Source organism: Leuciscus leuciscus (assembly GCF_965113295.1).
Source record: "Leuciscus leuciscus genome assembly, chromosome: 7".
Classification (NCBI taxonomy): Eukaryota; Metazoa; Chordata; class Actinopteri; order Cypriniformes; family Leuciscidae; genus Leuciscus; species Leuciscus leuciscus.
Window position 1 is genome coordinate 45,107,500 of NC_138731.1, and position 22,540 is coordinate 45,130,039.

The following is a 22,540-nucleotide window of genomic DNA, read 5'->3' on the forward strand; positions in this document are numbered from 1 at the left end:
GGATGTGTGTGTGGCTTTAGCCAATGAGAAAGGCCCACGGAGAGGGAGGGAGGAGCCGTGTAGTTTTATTGGATGCGCCCACGCACTCACGCACTGACGCACTGACGCACACTGTTTCTGGGTTGTAATCTTTAATTCCTCATGTTTTGACTCTGTTTCAACGGAAGAAACACTTCATGTAGACTAAGCAATAATTTGCTGTAATCCTATAGTATTTAACTAAACATTTGATATAGTTTCATGTGTATTTCTAGTCGTGTGAACAGAATAATGCTTAATGAAGTAACGTTAAGGTTTTAATCAGATGGCTAACATTAGCTGCTAAAAGCCCACGGACACGGTCAAGGACGGCATTTTAAACCGGAAGTTCCACGCGCTTCGACTCTGAACACACTCTCTTCATGTGAGAAAGAGGTAAGTGAAGTTATTTGACTTTGTACATGATATTCGTTTCAATTCTTACTCAATTTCGTAGCGCAACTAACGTTAAATGATAGTTAATGATGTAGCATTTTATTCAGATCGATAGATGATAATGTTATGAGCTGGTGATGCTATTTATAGATCGATAGCTGATAATGGCGGCTGCGTAAGAAGCATTTTATTGCATTACATGATAATTTGACTCCGTTTGCTTTATAGTTTTGCAAAAATCCACTAATGTATTGGTTTGACGCTTATATTTTAATTGAGCAGACATGATTGCAGATCGTGTGCAGCTGACAGACTAACTTAACTGTTTATTGATCTATCTTACAATATTTACAATATGCCTGAATAATCTAATTATCGTTTCTGTTTTATATCTGTTGTCTGGCCTGTGCAAGCTACATTTAGATCTTAAACCACTGAATATTAACGTTACATTACTTGAAATTGTTTGATTTAATTATTTTTTTTGTTTCCCCATGATAATGTAATTGATTTTTATTGTGTATGTAATTATTTTCAGCACCATAATGTTGAAAAGGAAGACGAGGATAAGGCCTGTTGATGATGCCAGGACACACATTCTGTCTTTTAGGGACAAACCTGGGTTTACGGAATGATTTATCGATAGTAACAAAGGTATGGGACAGCATATTACACATTAATTTCTTAGTACTGATCGTTTGCATACGCTTACATGATAATCCATGTCTTTGTAGTTGGAAAATGATAAATTAGCATTGGTTTTGTAAAAGTGTCCACATTGTGTGTTAATAACCTGAATCATTAGGGGTGGAACAGTACACAGAAGTCACGATTCGGTTCAGACATTACGGTTCGGTAGGAGTTCGGTACAATGGAGGGAAAAGCAAAACAAAAATGCAGAAATTTTTTATTGTGCATGTCTGAGGCTGTACCATAGTGTCATACGGTCTCTCCCCTGAGCTAGCTGCAACAGCCTGCCCTGAAGTGTGTAAAGTAAGATGTAAACAAGACAATCAGCTATAAAACTGAAAATAAAGCATCTCTTATTTATGCGAGGGCGCGTGGCAAAAATGTCGTCATTGCGGTGTTGGCGGTCGTGCGCGTTGGGTGTGCAATAGGGCTGCAACTAACGATTATTTTGATAATCGATTAATCGGACGATTATTTTTTCGATTAATCGATTAATCGGATAGGTTTTTTAAATTCAATTTGATTTTTGTTTATAACTAAATAAAACCCTAAATCAGGGTATTTATGTGTAAAAGTGTACTTTAAAAAGTGCAAAAGCCACACATTGAGTTTTACTAATATAATCTTTAATTTTTACATTTTAAACCCCAAACACAAAAGTTTGTCCAGTTTTTAAACAGTAAAACTTCTTTAAATATCCAAAATATAAATAAACAAAACAAAATATTGAGTTGCGCTGCTCATATAAACTTCACATTATGAAATTAGGACACAAACATGTTTGTAATAAGATATTAAGCAGCAGATTTTGAATTCCAATGTAGAATGCGATCTGTTATTTCTTGATAACAGACCGCTGCGAAGTATAACACACCAGAAAAACAGAGCGTTGCTATGGACGCAGGATTCTAACCGTAGAGACGGAACGGAGTATTTTCTTTAGCGGAAGCAATACAATCATTTTTAAATCAATAAACTCCTTTTTAAATCAATATTTTGTGTAAAATTATTGATTTATTTGGTGGGTAGCCATGTAATAAGCGGGATTATCCCTTACATAGTAGTAGACAAATGCTATAAAAAGAGAGCGGAATGGAGGTACGCAGCTGACAACAGGCTTGATTAAAAGTACAGGAAAAATGATGTATTACTGCACAAGCATTCGCTGAAAACCACTGACTACAGTGACTAAAAAACAATATTTTACTGCTGCTGTTATTAACTGCCTTTATATTTAGTGCTTCACTTTGTAAATACCATTTAATTTAACCTATTTATGCGGTAGCGCTATTTTAATCCATCACTTATGTTGCGAGCGAACTGATTGCGCAACCTGATGCTCGATACAAAATAGATCTAGTGTGACTGTCCCGAAGTTAGTAAACAAAGCTGTTTACACTGTAGTATTGAATTAAACTAGACTATACCATTTTCACATCATCATATAATGAGAATATACAGTTTTTGCTTGCCGTGCTGATGTTTCTCTCCGATTACTCTCTGCCATTTCGCGTGACTGCGTTGTCATGAAAGGGACGTCATCAGTAACGCTCCCCGTGACGTGAGCAGACCAACTAATCGACAATGACATTCGTTGACAACGATTTTCATAATCGATTATTATCGATTAGTTGTTGCAGCCCTAGTGTGCAAGGCCACATTTCGCGTAGGGCTATCACGATAACTGCAATATTGTATTACCGCTCTACTGACAAGCCAACCGCAGAGGAATTCAAGTAACCACAGCAACCGCGATATTTGCGTTTTCTTTTTTCATAAGGCTACACCCTTCTTGATTTGAACTTTGTGCATGTGTATTGAATGTTAAATAAGTTAATAATGATAATAAGACATGGTGATCATGGTTTTATCGTGGTGATTTGTACAGAGGCTTCGTGGAGTTGCACTTAAGCCTAAACGGACAGTGAATGAGAGAGATCGACTGAGCGCGTGCGATTACCTGCGTCTGTCTTTGAGGTCAAGTCATATTCGTGAAAAGGTTGCCGTGTCCAAGGAAAGTTAAATATTTGTCCTGTCATCCTTTGAACGTTTAAAATAAAGGGTATTTACCATGAATGGCATCAGCGACATCGCTGGTCAGCATCCACAGCGCGAGGAACTCGCGGTCGCGGGAAACAAAACTCAGTGAGTCACGCATTGAATCAATGCCATTTATCTCTATGAAGCTTCAGCATTTCCCATGCGACGCATTGCTGGTCAGCTGAGCCTTGAAAAGTGGAGCTCAAAGTTAAAAATAATTAACCTTGTTTCATTACTATCTTTTAATGAATCAATCAGCGTTTTTGAACGTGTTGTTGAATGAATGGTTTAATGACTCACTCAACGACAGTCCGTTGCCGTAACAACTGCGCGCTGAGTGACAGGCTTTCAATGCGCAGAGACGCTTTTTAGTTTCGGTTTGTTGTTTACTTAAAATGTTCTCGCTTTTGTGCATACTGACCACATCGTGACACTTATTTATATAGCAACAAATACATCTAAATAAATTAATAAATGCGGTAAAACCGCATATCGCGCTATTGGCCCACTGAAAATTACCGCAAGGGAAAATCCTTCACCGCGACAGCCCTAATTTTGCGTGGCGGTGTGCAGTGCACGGTTTTTTAGTGTGCACGGCTCCGCATCCGAAGACGCACAACTTCGAGCCGAATCTGGCCAAGCATGTACATCTCACAGCACCGGCAGCCAGTTCTTGCATCTAAATGAGTTGCTTAATGTACATTAACAAAATAGCAGACATAAGCCCTTTAAATAAAAATAAATAGCCATGTTTTATAAAAAGGTTCACAAAACTAAATACAAATGTTTAGAAATTATGTAAGATAACGTTAATTTAGTTGTAGGTTACGTTCTCATATCCATTTTCTTCTAATGTCACGGAATAATCTGGTTTCCTGCTTTACACGATTCTTTTGTAGTGTGGTTTTGGTGTACTAAAGGTGTTGTTGTAGGCTACTAAAATAAACATTCACTAGTGTACCTTATTTCTCACCGCTGATTCCTGATGGACAGTTACACCGAGTCGCACCCTGTCATTTCAAAGAATAGTACACCGGCGAACGCAAAGTATAAATGCCTCGTCCATTTGGGGAGGCGCGCGCGCGCGGTCAGCGGAGGCTCGCGAAAGTATAAACAAACCTAGCCTAAGGCGGGGCTACAGATTAGGTGTCCCTAAAGAACCTGCGTATCTAACAGTAGTTCTGCATTACATTAATTCATTTGAACGCGAGTTTTATTTATTTTTATACTGTGTATTCTGTGTGTAAATTCATGCACCGAACCATGACACCCGTACCGATTTGGTTCTAGGGATGCACCGATCCACATTTTTTCACTTCCGATCTGATCCCGATACCTGAATTTGGATATCGGCCGATACCGATACTATTCCGATACCAGAGCTGTGTTTGCTTTAATATTATTATTATTATTATTATTATTATTATTATCATTATTGTTTATTTTATATGATGCTGAAATAAACTTCTCTCAACAGGCAAGTGTGATATGTACGTATACGCATGTATGTCCCAAAAGGCAACTTGAGAAGTATAAGGTCAGAAAAGGAAGTCAGAAAAACAGGAAATCCTGTTAACAGGAAAAATCCCATTCTGAAAACAAATATACAACTGTAAGGGTTTCAAATTGATTGTCATGTCAATATTTATTACATTCCCAAAATGTCAAATACTTGAGTCTTGAAATATAAGAAAAGTGCAAGTGTAATGTTAAACATCTTACACACACACTATCTAAAGGGTGATCCTCGTTCCGATGCGGTAACTCTCTCGATGAATGCTCGATCAACATCAGCCATCTTGCAAACAGACAAGCGGATTTCGCCTCAGACGTAGGGTTGGGTATCGTTTTAATTTTAACCATTCCGGTTCTGCTTATCGAATCCGGTTCTTAACGATTCTTGGTTTCAATTTCAATATTTATTGGAGAGAAAAAAGAGAGCAAATACTTGTAAAAATTCTACCTTTTATTCTTGTCACATTTAGGCTATTACCAGTAAAACTGTGACAATGCAAAGTATTTATATTTATAATACTTTAAGGAATTATCATGAAAAGCAAAAACATGAACATAAAATATGTAACAGAAGTAAAGACGTTACATCATCAGATGTAGAATCAGCAATTCTTTTGAAGAAAAATCAGCATGTCTGCCTTCTCTGGAACGAGAATCATTCATTCAAAAGATTCGTTCAGAAATGGTGAATCATCCATTAACTAAACAAGTATTTATGGAGTATCAAACAAGTATTCATTCAAAAAAATACATTTAATAGACTCGACTCGTATTAATTGTCTGATGCTGTCTTGCTCTGCGGTGTTTCCAGTGTGAAGTATTTCCACACAGCGGACATGTTGGCTAACCGCAAACTGCGGAATGGATTTCCTGAGCGGGGGCGTGTCTCATAACGCTGTGTCTCATTGAGCTGCGCCTCCGTTCGGGAAATCCAAATCCAAAGCTAGCAGACTAGCTGGCGGGAATCACTTTTGGAGTCATTTCAGCAGACAACGTTAAAGTGCAGACATGACTCATGGATATCGGATATCTCCGCAGGTTGGATCGGGAAAATCCGATGCGTGAATTACGCTGGTATCGGTCCCGATACCGATACTGGATCGGATCGGCCCCATCCCTAAATACGAATACATGTACCGCTCCACCCCTATGAATCATAGCTCCAACTTCTGTTGATTATCAGGATGTCTGCCAATCTTTAAGTTTTTAATTTGTTAATGTACAAATAATGCCTTAATTAGCATTTCAATGTCTTAAATCAAAGTTTCAAAGATCTTAAAATGCTAAATTGCAATGAACCATGACAGGCAGCCCTCTGTGTGCACACAATCGAAGCGTGTGTACTGAAAAGTCTTCTGTCAGCGCTAGGGCTGAACGATTAATTGCATTTACGATAATATCGCGATATGATGAAACGCGATTTAACCGCAAAAGCTGCGATTAAACTTTGGTCACGTGACACGCGTCAGCAGTAAAGCAGTCTGCACTACGCCTACGGAGGAAGCATCAACTTGGCACGCTACACATAGACCTGGCATAGGCTACAGGAAAGAACAGTTTGTGTTTAATTTATGTGATATTGTGTTATAGATTCTCTCCAACGATTTTGTATCTATTCAGATAATTCAGAATAGAGTCTGATCTTAGTTTTAAACACAGATAGCCTACGTGATGACGCTGCGTGTGCTTTATAAACAACAATATTCTGCTTGCTTCTAATTCCTCTGTCTCACACACACGCACACACGACACCACTCGAACCTTCCGAAAAATAATCTTTCATAAAGTTCGGAGAAGTTGAAGCGAATTACAAGGACATTCGCGGGCTGCATTGCACAAGATGCGCTATAAGATACGCATCACGCGTGCTTTGCTTGATGTTACTCTTGTAGTCTCGCCCGCCGGCGCCGGTATTTTCCTTACAAATGCTCTACGAAGGCATCATATGTCTTTTGGAATACAGTTGGCTTATATATTAAAAATATGAAAATCACTGACAGAAGCTGCTTTCAGTTTCAAATACTCACGCGCGCTTTGCGAAGAGCGCTTGAGCATGCGGCTGTGAGCGACTCCGTCTACGTGGTGAAATGTACTTGCATCTCAAAATGCTTTTATGACGCGAAATTAATGTAAACGCAGTTAAGTTATTTTAACAGACAGGACAAACCACATCTTATATTTCAAAAGAGATGAAAACGTTCAGACAGCCTACCCTTAAATACTGAAAGCACTCATTGTTTATTGCTTGTAATGTTTTTAATGTTTTTATTTGATTTGCTTTTATGTTTTGGAGCTATATTAGTTAAAATTCTTAACATATAGTTGTATTATTTAGTTTTTTTTAATGTGTATTTCTTTTTAAAAGTACTTATAATTATAAATATTTTAAGTTTTATAAAAAAAAAAGATTCCCATCCTATTTTACAGTGATGTATTGCTTGTTTTTGTTGAAATAATAGAAAAGATAAAGAGCTTAAAAATAATCGCATATTAAATCGCAATCGCAATATTGGTAAAAATAATCGCAATTAGATTATTTTCCAAAATCGTTCAGCCCTAGTCAGCGCTCAAGCATCCGCTTCAGTTCTTCTGCGCTTTACCCATTAAATACACACATTCATCTTAAATGTATGTAAAAAATGATTATCTATGCATAGCTATGTGATCTCATATATGCATGATCTGTTTCTTAGAACTTTTTGTCTGATTTCCAGGAGCCAAAGCAGCAGACTTCTGTTCTAGAGACCAAAACATCCCTAACAGATCACTCTTCCCATGATGCCTCCATCAAATATGCTTTTGTCACGCAGGTAAAGGAATAATGTCGACTCTGTCATCACAATCTATTCTAGTCTTGCCCTCATGCTGCATGTCAAGCGCTCACACACACACATTTCTAGTCTAGGCCTTATGGGGCCCTCCCCTCAAATGAATGAATTCACAGTTAAGCTCACACACACACACCATTCCAGTCTAGGCCTTATGGGGCCCTCACACACACACACATTTCTAGTCTAGGCCTTATGGGGCCCTCCCCTCAAATGAATGAATTCAGTTAAGCTCACACACACACACATTTCCAGTCTAGGCCATATGGGGCCCTGACGTATGGATCTCACTCTTAGTGATTTTACATCATTGGGACAACACCTGTCAATATTTAAAGTAGTGTAATTGCAGGTGTAATTCAACACTGATCAAGCTGCTGCATGTTCAGAATGAGTATTTTGGATGTAATGCATTGCAACATCTTATTTGTTGCTGTGACACTTGCTGTTACCTCTAGAAAAGACAAATGTATGCTCTTATATTTCAGCTGTGCTAGATGAGAAACTGTTTTCACATGAGCTAACTTTTGTTACCTTTGGTTTCTGTTGTTTTTTGTCTGATTTCCAGGAGCCAAAGCAACAGACTTCTGTTATAGAGACCAAAACATCCCTAACAGATCACTCTTCCCATGATGCCTCCAACAAAGATGCTGTCGTCACGCAGGTAAAGGAGTAATGTTGACTGTCATCACAATCTATTCTAGTCTTGCCCTCATGCTGCATGTCAAGCGCTCACACACACACACGTTTCCAGTCTAGGCCTTATGGGGCCCTTCCCTCAAATGAATGAATTCACAGTTAAGCTCACACACACACACATTTCCAGTCTAGGCCTTATGGGGCCCCCCCACACACACACACATTTCCAGTCTAGGCCATATGGGGCCCTGACGTATGGATCTCACTCTTAGTGATTTTACATCATTGGGACAACACCTGTCAATATTTAAAGTAGTGTAATTGCAGGTGTAATTCAACACTGATCAAGCTGCTGCATGTTCAGAATGAGTATTTTGGATGTAATGCATTGCAACATCTTATTTGTTGCTGTGACACTTGCTGTTACCTCTAGAAAAGACAAATGTATGCTCTTATATTTCAGCTGTGCTAGATGAGAAACTGTTTTCACATGAGCTAACTTTTGTTACCTTTGGTTTCTGTTGTTTTTTGTCTGATTTCCAGGAGCCAAAGCAACAGACTTCTGTTATAGAGACCAAAACATCCCTAACAGATCACTCTTCCCATGATGCCTCCAACAAAGATGCTGTCGTCACGCAGGTAAAGGAGTAATGTTGACTGTCATCCCAATCTATTCTAGTCTTGCCCTCATGCTGCATGTCAAGCACTCACACACACGTTTCCAGTCTAGGCCTTATGGGGCCCTTCCCTCAAATGAATGAATTCACAGTTAAGCTCACACACACACACATTTCCAGTCTAGGCCTTATGGGGCCCCCCCACACACACACACACATTTCCAGTCTAGGCCATATGGGGCCCTGACGTATGGATCTCACTCTTAGTGATTTTACATCATTGGGACAACACCTGTCAATATTTAAAGTAGTGTAATTGCAGGTGTAATTCAACACTGATCAAGCTGCTGCATGTTCAGAATGAGTATTTTGGATGTAATGCATTGCAACATATTATTTGTTGCTGTGACACTTGCTGTTACCTCTAGAAAAGACAAATGTATGCTCTTATATTTCAGCTGTGCTAGATGAGAAACTGTTTTCACATGAGCTAACTTTTGTTACCTTTGGTTTCTGTTGTTTTTTGTCTGATTTCCAGGAGCCAAAGCAACAGATTTCTGTTATAGAGACCAAAACATCCCTAACAGATCACTCTTCCCATGATGCCTCCAACAAAGATGCTGTCGTCACGCAGGTAAAGGAGTAATGTCGACTGTCATCACAATCTATTCTAGTCTTGCCCTCATGCTGCATGTCAAGCGCTCACACACACACACGTTTCCAGTCTAGGCCTTATGGGGCCCTTCCCTCAAATGAATGAATTCACAGTTAAGCTCACACACACACAATTCCAGTCTAGGCCTTATGGGGCCCTCACACACACACACACATTTCCAGTCTAGGCCTTATGGGGCCCTGACGTATGGATCTCACTCTTAGTGATTTTACATCATTGGGACAACACCTGTCAATATTTAAAGTAGTGTAATTGCAGGTGTAATTCAACACTGATCAAGCTGCTGCATGTTCAGAATGAGTATTTTGGATGGAATGCATTGCAACAACTTATTTGTTGCTGTGACACTTGCTGTTACCTCTAGAAAACATGAGTGTATGCTCTTATATTTCAGCTGTGCTAGATGAGAAACTGTTTTCACATGAGCTAACTTTTGTTAACTTTGGTTTCTGTTGTTTTTTTTGTCTAATTTCCAGGAGCCAAAGCAGCAGACTTCTGTTCTAGAGACCAAAACATCCCTAACAGATCACTCTTCCCATGATGCCTCCAACAAAGATGCTGTCGTCACGCAGGTAAAGTAGTAATGTCGACTCTGTCATCACAATCTATTCTAGTCTTGCCCTCATGCTCTACATGTCAAGCGCTCACACACACACATTTCTAGCCTAGGCCTTATGGGGCCCTCACACGCATTTCTAGTATAGGCCTTATGGGGCCCTGCCCTCAAACGAATGAATTCACAGTTAAGCTCACACACATACCATTCCAGTCTAGGCCTTATGGGGCCCCCACATACACACACATTTCCAGTCTAGGCCTTATGGGGCCCCCACATACACACACATTTCCAGTCTAGGCCTTATGGGGCCCTCACGTATGGATCTCACTCTTAGTGATTTTACATCATTGGGACAACACCTGTCAATATTTAAACTAGTGTAATTGCAGGTGTAATTCAACACTGATCAAGCTGCTGCATGTTCAGAATGAGTATTTTGGATGGAATGCATTGCAACATCGTATTTGTTGCTGTGACACTTGCTGTTACCTCTAGAAAAGATGAGTGTATGCTCTTACTGTCTATATGGAGCATCGGCAAGATAAGATATGTCAATGATGCTTAGGATCTGTTGCGTACCAGCTACTTCATCATTGTCTTATCAGTCATTTCTCCTTAAGGCCCGATATACTTCAAGCGAAATCGAATAACGAACTGTGACGTCATTCAACAAAATCAGGCCATAACAAAGTTTGTTTTGGGATTTCAAAGCGAACTTTCCAGAAAAGTTTGCTCGGGCTGGTAAACACCATCGTACTACCGTTGGTCCGTGGCGATTGCGTAATAGGTAGGTGTGCGTGGTAGGGATGGACTCTGAGTACTCGCAAATGACAGCGACGATCAATCATGAAAACGATGATCGCGATGTGACTAGTATTAAGTCTTTTTTTTTTTTCTCTAAGGAAAGTTAAAAAGCACAGCATTGTCCATCTATAAATCGTTCTCTTTTAGAACAGTAGATAGTATTTGATAAGTAATAGAATATAATTGAATAGAACAGAGTAGAAATTTTTGACCTCAACATACTGAAGAAGAGGGCAGGTTTTATTGTTATAGTCATTTTGTATACTCTTGACAGATTGCAGTTTCAGTTTTACAACTCATTCATATTCTATTACTTGCCGTTTTAGAGACTGTTGACATGGATGGGTGTTCACAAGAAAAATTTGGTTATGAAAGATATCTCAATTAAATTAGACAATTAAATGTAGATGTTATTGCACAATATTTATGGGATTCCACATATTTGGTTGTTGCATTAATATAACCTTTTAGTTAATTTATAGTTGACATGTTTTAGACATGCTGCCTGTTGCATGTGGGGAATGTTTGACATTGTTTCCAGTTAATTGTGTGGTACAGTAAGCTACACCACAGGTATAGTAGACGATCCAAAGGTAGACGATCTCCTCAACGTTCTCATCCCATTGCTTCAGGGCTATTGCCACTGTAATGTGTTCTGTAAGTTGCTTTGGGGAGAAAGTATCTGCCAAGGGCATACATTTAAATTGTGCTCCCAGTGTGAGTGCAAGTATGATTAAACCCGGCTCTCTCTACCACTGTATTGTAGAATTATGGAACCATGTGAAATTTGTTCAATTCGATTTGTTTATTTGTATAGCGCTTTTCACAATACATATCATCTGCAAGACTCGTGCCGTATACTGAATATTTATAAACTTGTACTGTTGATCATTGCTCTTGGTCACCATGACACAAATGTTATGCATGATAGATCCTAATCCAGTCAGTGTTGCTTACATTTTGATTTATCTTTCTTTAATAAACTTTTTTTTTTCTTTGCACTCAGATGACTTTATTCCAGAAGCACAGGAGACTGAAGTTGAGGACAGTGTGACATCCACACAAGAACCTACTTCCACGCTGCATTCCCAATACCAGAGAAAGTCGGCAAAAAAGAGAGGTGAGCTTAGAAATGTTAAGTAGATTGATTGTCCCGTTCGTCTTGAAGACACAAGCTTTATTCTGAATTATATTATTTGATCAAATCTTTACTCTTGATCACTGTACATTGATAGCTGTCACAATAGGTATGTTTACACAGTCTAATATTCTGATTATATTTGGTTTACAACCTCAAACAGAATTATTGAGCGTAAGGTTTAAAGGGATACTTTACCCCAAAATTTTTATTGTCATTTACTCACCTTCATGTTGTTCCAAACCTGTATGAGTTTTTCTTCTGCTGAACACAGAAGACATTTTAAAGAATGGGGGTAACCAGACAATTGATGGCACCACTGACTTCTATAGTATTTTTTTCCTAATTTGAACGTCAGTGGTGCCGTCAACTCTCTGGTTACCCACATTCTTTAAAATGTCTTCTGTGTTCAGAAGAAAGAAACTCATACAGGTTTGGAACAACATGTGGGTGAGTAAATGATGACAGAATTTTTGGGTTAAACATTTTCATTATATGATCAAAAGGAAAATTGTACTATGTAAATGTATAACACTTTGCTTAGATTTCATTCTAAAAGTGTGGGATGCACAAAGGGAAGATTTTGCGTTCGCACAAAAGTTTTAATACATTCATCTGCATATAATTTCCATATGCATATTCCCATCGATGTGAGACTGCCATGTTTAACAGGACAATACGTAAAATATGAGATGCGGACTGTAAAAGTCATTGCTAATAATCCTTGTCTTGTTTTTAAAATAAAAATGTCCATAAAACAAAGTACATTTGCCAAAATTGTATAAAGTACTTTAAGTAGACGGTCTACTAATGCTGTAATGAGAGTTAGTTGACATGTAGGTGCATTGTTACTCAGTTAACAGAATGTCTAAAGGGGACCATCAAAATAAAGTGCTACCACACATTTTACTGGATTGCACTGCTTTATTATTATTATTATTATTATTATTAGTCAAAAGTTTTATTCAGAAACAAACTAAAAGTGTATTTTTAGTCTCTGAACCAAGTCAATATGGCAATGAATGGCCTGTGTGATCAATCCAATAGTCTTTCAGTTCAGATTAAGGTTTAAAAATCCTAAACTTAAGACATTAACCTAAACTTAATAACATGTTATTTTTTTGTATACTTGGGTAAAGAAACTGCTGCCAAAAGAAGCTGGACAACAGATGAATGTGCGGCAGTAGAAAGGCACCTAAGGAAATTCATTGTGAGGAGCCAAGTTCCAGGGAAAAAGGACTGTCAGCGCTGCGTTGATGCAGAAGCTCAAGCTTTAGGAAATCGAGACTGGAAGGCGGTCAAATACTTCATCAAAAATCGTATTTCTGCCATAAGAAGGAAAGTACGGGGAAATACAGGTATCTCAACGTATTGGATGCCTTCCCACTAGCATTCACATCGGGACATGTGTTCTAAGTGTTTTCAACAAAGTTGACATTTAGTTTTTCATTGTATTATCCTCTTAAAGGGTTAGTTGTCATTTACTCTCCTTTGTTATTCCAAACCCATAAGAAATTTGTTCATCTTTGGAACACAGATGAAAATATTTTGAATGAAACGAGATATTTCTGTCCCTCCATTGTTCATCCTAAACTTCAACCTCACCCTAAACTTTCAAGCTTCAGAACATTTATAAAGTAGTAGTAATCCATGTGGTTTAATACCAATTTTATGAAGTTAGGTGAATGCACTTTCACTTAATCCACTTACTTAACATTATACAACAATTACAATAACAGTGAACTGGACTTTGCATTGATGCAGCACACACAATTATACACATTTTCTGGTTAATAGGGATTCTGTTCAATGATTCAATGAGTTGTGAAACTGCAATCTGTCAAGATTATACAAAATGACTACATAAATAGCTGAATAGACTAAAATTGTCTAGTTAGTCACATTATAACAATAAAACCTGCCCTCTTCTTCAGTATGTTGAGGTCAAATACTTCTACTCTGTTCTATTCAATTCTATTCTATTACTTATCAAATACTATCTACTATTCTAAAAGAGAACGATTTATAAATGGACAATGCTGTGCTTTTTAACTTTCCTTAATAATAAAAAAGACTTCTATATCAATACCAGTCACATCAAGCTGAATTTCATCCAGATTCTTCCCCTTGTATTCTCCTAGCCGTCCCTGTTCTGTAGTCTTGAGATTCAGAACAGTCGACAGAGTAGCAATGTGTTTCCTAAGTTTTGTTGAGGTTAGCGCTTTGGGATGTTTGATATCATCACATTCATTCACAAACTGCCTAATGCAATCGGAACCCCTCAAGTAATGGACAGAGAGCGGCAATGCAAACAAGTATCCGTTTTCACTCAGTACTCCACATTCTTCTCGCTTTTCAGAGTATCGAGCGATTCTCTCATGACCGGGGTAAGGAGAACAGGAACTTTCCTCCCTCTCTTTCCTACTATGGCAATCCGAACAAAATGTTTGCAAAGCTTCTGCTCCAGTGCTGTAAGTGCTAGGTTAACATCTTCGTGTGTTTCTGATGTATCCTTCTGCTCTGCGTCGGTTGAAGAGGATAACTTGCGCCAGGGTCACTTTAGCAACGTCCTTCCAGTTCAAGGGAGAAGGCTCTTCTTGCAGGGCATTCAATTGCTTCTGCTGTTTCTCAGACAAATAGCAATGCAGTCTGTGGACATCCTGTGTGAATGGTAGAATCTGAGGAGAATTCCACTTGGTCTGGTTAAGCTGAGTTAGCGCTTGACTTGCAATGTCAAATTTCCTACTTTCTTGGTATAGCAGTGCACATTCCTCAGCATCTTTGGCAGTCTGTTGATCTTTCATCTTCAATCCTTCAGATTTGATAAACATGGCTAAAGCATGCAAGCCATGTCCAACTTTGCGAGCAAGAGACGGACGTTTATATTTGCCAGTTTCATCATTGAGTCCAGCTAGGCATCTTGCAGCCCGAGACATGACTACTTTTCAGGCTTTATGAGTTCTTTGATCCAACAATTGCAACAACTGTAAACTGGACTTTGCATTGATGCAGCACACACAATTATACACATTTTCTGGTTAAAAGGGATTCTTTGCCTCATATGCCCTTTTCCTTGTTTGTTGTATATCGTTTTGCCCTGTTTTTGTGCTGTTGTTGATCTCACGTAATACATCATCCACAAATGCAATAACTGTGAACTGGACTTTTGCATCGCTGCAGCACACACAATTATACAAAATTTTTCCTGGTTACTAATGATTCTTCACCTCATATACGATTTTTCTTGTTTGTTATTTGTCGCTGTTCCCCGTTTACAAAATATGTTATTGCTGATCTCTTGCACAACATGAAATTGCAGTGTTGATTGTTCTCAACCCTGGTCCTCGAGGGCCACCGTCCTGCAGAGTTTAGCTCCAATTTGTGTTCATGAGTAAGATTCATGTGTTGATCTGTGGAAGTGAAGACAGATCTTTTTTTTTTTTGTTTTTTTTTTTCTTTTTTTTTTGGCACACGAAACATTGACATTGCTCCATAAAATTGGGATTAAACCTCTGGAGTCACATGGATAACTTTTTTCTTTATGAATGTTTGAAAGTTTTGGATGAACAGTTTTTAAATGGAAAGATGGAAATCTCTCAGGTTTCATTCAAATATCTTCAGTTGTGTTCTGAAGATGAACAAGTTTCTTATGGGTTTAGAATGCCTTGATGGTGAGTGAATGAAGGCAGAATGTTCATTTTTGGGGGAACTAACCCTTTAAAGTTCTTTGTTGTCTTATATTATAAAGTAGACTGGTAGATCCATTCAAATGTCTTTTTTAATTTTAAATGTTTTATACCAAAAATCAGACTGTTGACTCATGCATTGTAATGCCATGAGTTTCTTATAGCATGTTTATTACTGTTACATTGACCAAAAGCTTTATTTTTTTACCCATTTGAAATGTAAAATGTTGTCTAACCTCTTTTTGTATGGAACTGGCCATTGTGTATTACCAAATACATTTTCATTGAGGACAAATCATGTTGTAAAGTTGTTGTTTTTTAATCCAGTGTTTAGTGTAAAAATTACTCACGGTATTAGTGCTATAATTCCACAGGGTCTTAAAGTCTTTATGCATCAGATGAATAGGGAGTTTTCATGTGAAGTCCTCAATTTAGGAGTATATTATCTTAGGCTGCAGTGAACATGACTGGCTAGGAACACAACTTCATTAGAAATAAAAGAAAAATAACCATGGGACAAACAAGATCCCCTTCAGCAAAACCGCACAGTTCATTCAATGACCAATACAATGCAGACAAAGTACAGTTGGTGTCCTGCAGACTGAAGCAGGTCAGGCGGTGACCAAAATTTGAGGGCTCATTGATTTAGAAAAGTCTCTGGATTGGCTTTTTATGCCATGTTAATGGCTAAACTGATATATACCAAGGGTTCACTCTAAGCATGGCGAATCTGCTTTTAGCTATTATGCCAGCCACAGCTGGAACCAGCTTCTAGAGGAGATCAGATGTGCTCCTACAGTGGTCACATTTAAATCCAGACTCAAAACACTTCTGTTTAGCTATGCATTTACTGAATGAGCACTGTGCCGCTGTTCGTCCGACTGTTTGTACTGTACTGTATTTAATTTTTCTAAACTGTTTTAATTATTCTTATTTCTTTATTCTATTATTATTTTAATTTCTATGTAAAGCACTTCTATGCTATATAAATAAACTTGCCTTGCCAATATAGATGTGTGCAGATTAATTTAGAGGAATATACATTATAATATAAGAAAGTTTATATGGTAATCAAGGGCAAATAATAGAAGTAGTTGATGTTTTACAGATAGTGACTTTGGTCCCTTCTAAGATATAAAGATTAGAAATGTGTGTGTATTGGTCCCTTCTAAGATATAAAGATTAGAAATGTGTGTGTATCTGTGAAAGTGGACCCCACAACTCCTAAAAGTTAGATCCGGGCCCCACAAGTGACACAAAAACGCATGTGCAAACAATTTTGTTTGAATTTTGGTATATTGAAGTGATATTTCTTATTAGGAATTTTTTGTTATCTTGCTTGATTTTTTACAAGTCTGTAGAACCACTGGAAGTGGTGGACCCCACAAGTGGGCAAAAAACGGTGGTCCCCCTAATGGTAGAAAAACAAGTATGTGTGTGTGTGTGTGTGTGTGTGTGTGTGTGTGTGTGTGTGTGTGTGTGTGTCGTCGTCGTCAGACCCTGTTCTCTGCCTGTGAGTTGGGAGTGTTTGAGCTTCTGAACGAGTCTGCGATGTCTGCGTCTCAGCTGTCCGAGTGTCTGAGCACCAGTGAGGACGGCACTGAACGCTTGCTGTCCGCGTGTGTCGGCCTGGAGCTTCTGAACGCACACACACACCCTGACGGACCAGGTACCGCACACACACCTGTATTAAAGCAGCTCAATCTGCAGTCACAGGCACATCGCTGGAAAAAAATAATCCTCTTCAAGCTGATCATCAAAAAATCAATTTCTTCTAAATGGAACAGTTCATTGAACCTTTAACATATAAATATATATATATATATATATATATATATATATATATATATATATATATATATATATATATATATATATACATAAAAAAAAAAAATTAAAAAAAGTTTACATGTGTTTTTTTGTTGAGTAGCTATTATATGTGATAGGCTACATTAGATTTTATGACTCATACAGTCTGATATAGTGAGAATATGGAGGAAAAAATAGCAACATTTTATTCAAAGGCCCAAATGGGGAACAAATATGCAATTTTTTGCAGATGCTTATTTTTTATATTTTATATGGACAAAAAGAAATATTGAGGAAGAACATAATTTTTGCAGTGTATAAGGGGATTTGGACATTAGAAATACATATTTTAAATTATGTTCTTGCATTAATCTTTCTAGGGCTGTGAAACGATTAATTGCATCCAAAATAAAAGTTTTAACATATATATATATATATATATATATATATATATATATATAAATTAGATATAAATATATATATATATATATATATATATATATATATATATATATATATAAATTAGATATAAATATATATACAGTATATACATGCAAATATTTCTTAAATGTATACATGCATGTGTCTGTATTTATATATACAAAATAATTATGCACACATATTATGTAAACACAAACTTTTATTTTGGATGCAATTAATCGTTTCACAGCCCTAAATCTTTTCAGAAAATAAGACTTCATATCTTCAGTAAAGTACAGTTCTGCTCATAAGTTTGCCCTTGCAGAATAACACCCTGCTCCTCAGTCCTCAGTGCTTTCATATTGTACAGCTGAATGTAAATGCATTGTGAGTAAATGTCTTTTTTCCACATCTTTACTAGTTCTCTACAGTAACACAGAAATGTCCCGTGTGTTTCTGACCAAGTCCAGCCCGAAGTCTCTGTATCACTCGATAGAGTACAGCTCCAGAACCATCTACCTGTGCTGGCATTACCTGACCGACGCCGTGCGGTGAGAAAACATTCATATCTGTGCATATTCATAAAGCCTTGAAATGATCAATCTCTCCAGTCCTCCTGTGTCTGACTGATAGTTCACACTGGTTTATCAGGTAAAAGTCTTTAACTGTACAGACGTCCTCCTTCAGCTCGTGCTTCACGTGTCTTTAAATCTGATTTTTATCAAGTAAACGTATAAAAATAACTTTGATATTGTTAGTAATATTTAAACTGGACTGAAGCAACTTCGATTTACTTGATAATATCTTTTTTTTTGTGTGAAAAATTATGAGTATCAAATATGGTCATCAGGCTTTGAGGAAGGTTTATTTCTCTCTCAATCATCATTATATTGCATTGCATTATATGTTTTAAAACTACAGAGATTTGATCATAAAACTAAGCATTTAATTATAATCTTACTAAGACATATAATCGGCAGATATTGATATTTATATGCAGTTTATGTAAGTATCTGCTTTACTTTTATAAAGATCCCAACAAGCATAAGAATTTCATCTTACTTTTTGTCCATATAAATATCAGCATCTGCAAAAAAAATGTAGCTGTTTATTCCTGCATATTCTCACTATATCAGACTGTATGAGTCATAAAAGCTTGATGTATCACATATAATACTCAACAAAAAACACATGCAAACTTTTTTTTATATTTTAGAATAACGTCACTGAATCGTTCATTGTAAGAACAGGAACATTAATTAAGTCAGTGTTGATTGAGTGTCAGTAAAGTGAGAGAAATAAACAGAAATAAACTCCTGGATCCGTTTGAAAATCTTCTTCTTCTTCTTCTTCTTCTTCTTCTTCGTGACTTTTCCTCCTCAGAGACGGGAAGAACCAGTATGAGAAAGCTTTTGGGACAAACTCCAAAGACCTGTTTGAAGCCCTGTACAGGTGAGAGCTGTGTGTGTGTGTGTGTGTGTGTGTGTGTGTGTGTGTGTGTGTGTGTGTGTGTGTGTGTGTGTGTGTGTGTGTGTGTGTGTGTGTGTGTGTGAGAGAGAGTGTGAGTGTTTGTGTTTGTGTGTGTGTGTGCGCGTGTCTGTGAGGCGTGTGTGTTTGTGAGCCGTGTGTGTGTGTGTGTACATGTTTGTGATTGTGAGCCGTGTGTGTGTGTGTGTGTGTGTGTGATGTGTGAGTGTCTCTGTGTGTGTGTCGGCTTCGTTGTCATTCCCCCAGTGTAGTTCTGTCAGTTGAAGTCTTCAGATCGGAGCTCAAAGCATCCCATAATGCAGCAGCTCTGAGTCTCTGTGACGCATCATCAGCAGAACTGAACACATGATCAATCCTCAAGATCTGTTGCGAATCACACACACACACACACACACACACTCAGAACTAGAGTCAAGAATAAGAATGTTGGAAGTATTTATAATATTAATAGATTGCAATGCGGTTACTAAGGTGTTGCTATGATGTTCTGGATGGTTGCTAGGGTGTTTATTTTAGCGAGTGGTGAGCTGACTGTACAAACACCATCTGATCGTTGGTTCTCCTCAGAGACGTTTGTGTTTCCAGGACAAACACACAGTGGTTGTTGAGTTCAGAGCTTCTCCAGAGCGCCGGCGGCTCCTGCTGAACTTCAGAGTGTGTGAAGTCAAGGGTGACACTCGAGGTTAGACTGACTAATCATAGCTAATCAAACCCTCGGCGACTCTCGTATGAAAAGCTTGACATTTGGTTCCTTGAATTTCGATGTTGCGGAATGGATCAAAGCGGCGGTGGGTCTCGGACACCAGAACCAAGCCAGAGCTGCAGGACGAGACGTTCGTTTACACACACTGTCCTTCTGTCTTTTTTGACTGAAAAATTGAACGTTTATTTATTTATTTATTTATTTTGTACTTCATCGGAATGGTACGAAACTTGGTAAACGTTTTGGCACTTGCTATGTGAACACAAAAAAATTTGCGCATTGGAAATGAATGTGAGACGAATGTCCTTTAGTGGAAGCGTTTGGTACTGCAGCCGAACACACTCTCACTGAAAGCTCGTTTTTTGAGATATCAAGCTCAAATTTGGATCACAGCTTGTTTAGATTTATGGCTTTGATTTTCTTGCAGTTTTAGAGTAAAACATGATTTTGAAAATATATATTTCATATAAATTTTGAAAATAGTATTTTTGTGCATTTTTCATAACAATACATGTAGAATTCTGTTACGTTTTTTAAGTTCACTATTTTAAACTTTTTTTCACTTCAGCAATAATCTCTGAATCTCTGTCATCTTTGAAAAAAGATCAAACTTAAGTCTGAAAGCATTCAATATTTACCACAGTTTAAGTTGGAAATGTAATTTTCAAGTCTATGCTCAAAGTGAATAAATGGATTATAAATACAGCGTAAATATAATTTAGTATAAAAAATCGCCTAAAATACAAAATATTTGATATAAAAACACACTATCAAACTAAAATATAGTACATTAATTTCATTGATAAAAAAAAAAAAAAAAAAAAATCTGTCATCTTTGACTGACTCACGAAGAGCTCCAGAGGGTTAACGGTTTGGTTTGGTTATTGTGAGAGCGGCTCATCACTGAAGCGCACATGAGTCCACTGGAACAGTGTTGTTTGAGTATTAACTGGATGAGCAAAGTTTGTGAACAAACGTTGATATTGGCTTGACAAAGCCTTGTCTGAAATTTTGAAGTTACTTAAAAACACATTGTTAACATGTTGCTACCATGATTAGCATTTTGCTAGCATTATTAACATGTTAAATTATGTCAGAAAATTGCTAACAACATGCTAAAACCTGTTGCTGATATGATTTAACACGTTGTTTTCATGATTTAACACATTGCTAACACGTTGCTAGCATGATTAGCTCATTGTTAACATAGAACCACATTTCTAGCATGTTGCTATTATGATTAGCACATTGCTAACATGAATTAGCATGTTAAATTATGTCAAAAAAGTGTTAACAACATGCTTAAACGTGTTTCTGATATGATTTAACACGTTGTCAGCTTGAATTGGCACATTGCTAGCATGTTTTAAAATGTTGCTAGCTTAATTTTGCACATTGCTAGCATGATTTAACATTGCTAGCATTGAACCACATTTCGAGGATGTTGCTAGCATGAATTAGCATTTTGCTAGCATGTTTCTATCATGATTAAGCACACTTCTATCTTGCTGCTAGCATAATTAGCACATTGCTAGCATGAATTAGCACGTTTTTACATGTTGCTACCATGATTTAACATGTTACTAGCATGTTTTTACACATTGCTAGTATAAATTAGCATGTCATTAGCATGTTTTAACATGCTGTCCTAGGATAGTCGTTAAGCTATGCTAGTGATGGGTAGCTTAAATACTCAAGTCTTATTGTGCAAAAGTCTTGACCCCCTCAATGAAAGTCTGTGGGACGTTTGTAGATTTGATCGTCTGTTTAACGAAAACCGTAAGTCGGATCAGATAGAAAAGATACAGAAACCCCAGTCTGAAGGTCTGAGCCGAGTTTGTATTGATATTTTGATTTAGCTTTTATTTATATATTTTTAGCTTTTATATTAATTTCAGTTGAATTTTTTTAGTAATTTTGTTATGTGCTGTCACTTTTATTGATATATATATATATGGTTTAATCGATTCATCTGCATCTTGTTTTCTGGTTCCCAAATAAGTTTGTATGTTTACATGAAAGCTCTGTTTATGTGAACCCTAAACGTTGCGTTTCATTATATATTTCATGCATCTACAAAATCCTTTCAGTCGATCTGAGCTCAGTTGGATGGATTGAGGTCAGCTCTTTCTCCAGTACAGGTGTGTGTGTGTGTGTGTGTGTGTGTGTGTGTGTGTGTGTGTGTGTGTGTGTGTGTGTGTGTGTGTGTGTGTGTGTGTGTGTGTGTGTGTGTGTGTGTGTGTGTGTTTCAGGTCTGAGGAGGAGATGGTGAAGTTCATGCAGCTCATGAACTCTATCTGGAACATCTGCGGTCGTGATGTCATCACCGCGTTCGATCTGTCACCGTTCAGACGCATCTGTGATCTCGGAGGTACAAGACACGTCTCACATGATGATCTGTATCACTATGGCAAGCTGGGTTAAAGTCCCTGTAAAGTCAAAATTAAGTTTGTGAGTTTGTCAGACCACAGAAAAATGTGTTATTAGCCACCCAGCCAGATTTGAATGATAAAA

The 22,540-nt window shown here is 37.6% G+C and overlaps 1 protein-coding gene and 1 long non-coding RNA gene across 15 annotated transcripts in view; both read left to right on the top strand.

Moving 5' to 3' along the window:
- LOC309502415 overlaps positions 1 to 15,901 on the top strand; it is a 31,765-nt gene extending 15,864 nt beyond the window's left edge. For 5 of the 13 annotated variants that reach the window (XR_014207234.1, XR_014207235.1, XR_014207236.1 and 2 more), the window contains 2 exons: positions 8,319 to 11,902; positions 13,060 to 15,901. This is a non-coding gene — a long non-coding RNA (uncharacterized lncRNA). Of the gene's footprint in view, positions 1 to 14; positions 1,069 to 4,621; positions 11,903 to 13,059 lie in introns of those variants that run through there. The other 8 variants (XR_014207242.1, XR_014207248.1, XR_014207249.1 and 5 more) reach the window with 8 other exon arrangements.
- Positions 1 to 22,540, top strand: part of asmt (acetylserotonin O-methyltransferase) — a 48,617-nt gene that overhangs the window by 18,348 nt on the left and 7,729 nt on the right. For both annotated transcript variants that reach the window (XM_082174774.1, XM_082174775.1), the window contains exons 2-5: positions 17,104 to 17,275; positions 18,257 to 18,386; positions 19,219 to 19,287; positions 22,279 to 22,397. In XM_082174774.1, coding sequence (XP_082030900.1) covers positions 17,104 to 17,275; positions 18,257 to 18,386; positions 19,219 to 19,287; positions 22,279 to 22,397 — 490 coding nt within the window. The remainder of the gene's footprint in view (positions 1 to 17,103; positions 17,276 to 18,256; positions 18,387 to 19,218; positions 19,288 to 22,278; positions 22,398 to 22,540) is intronic.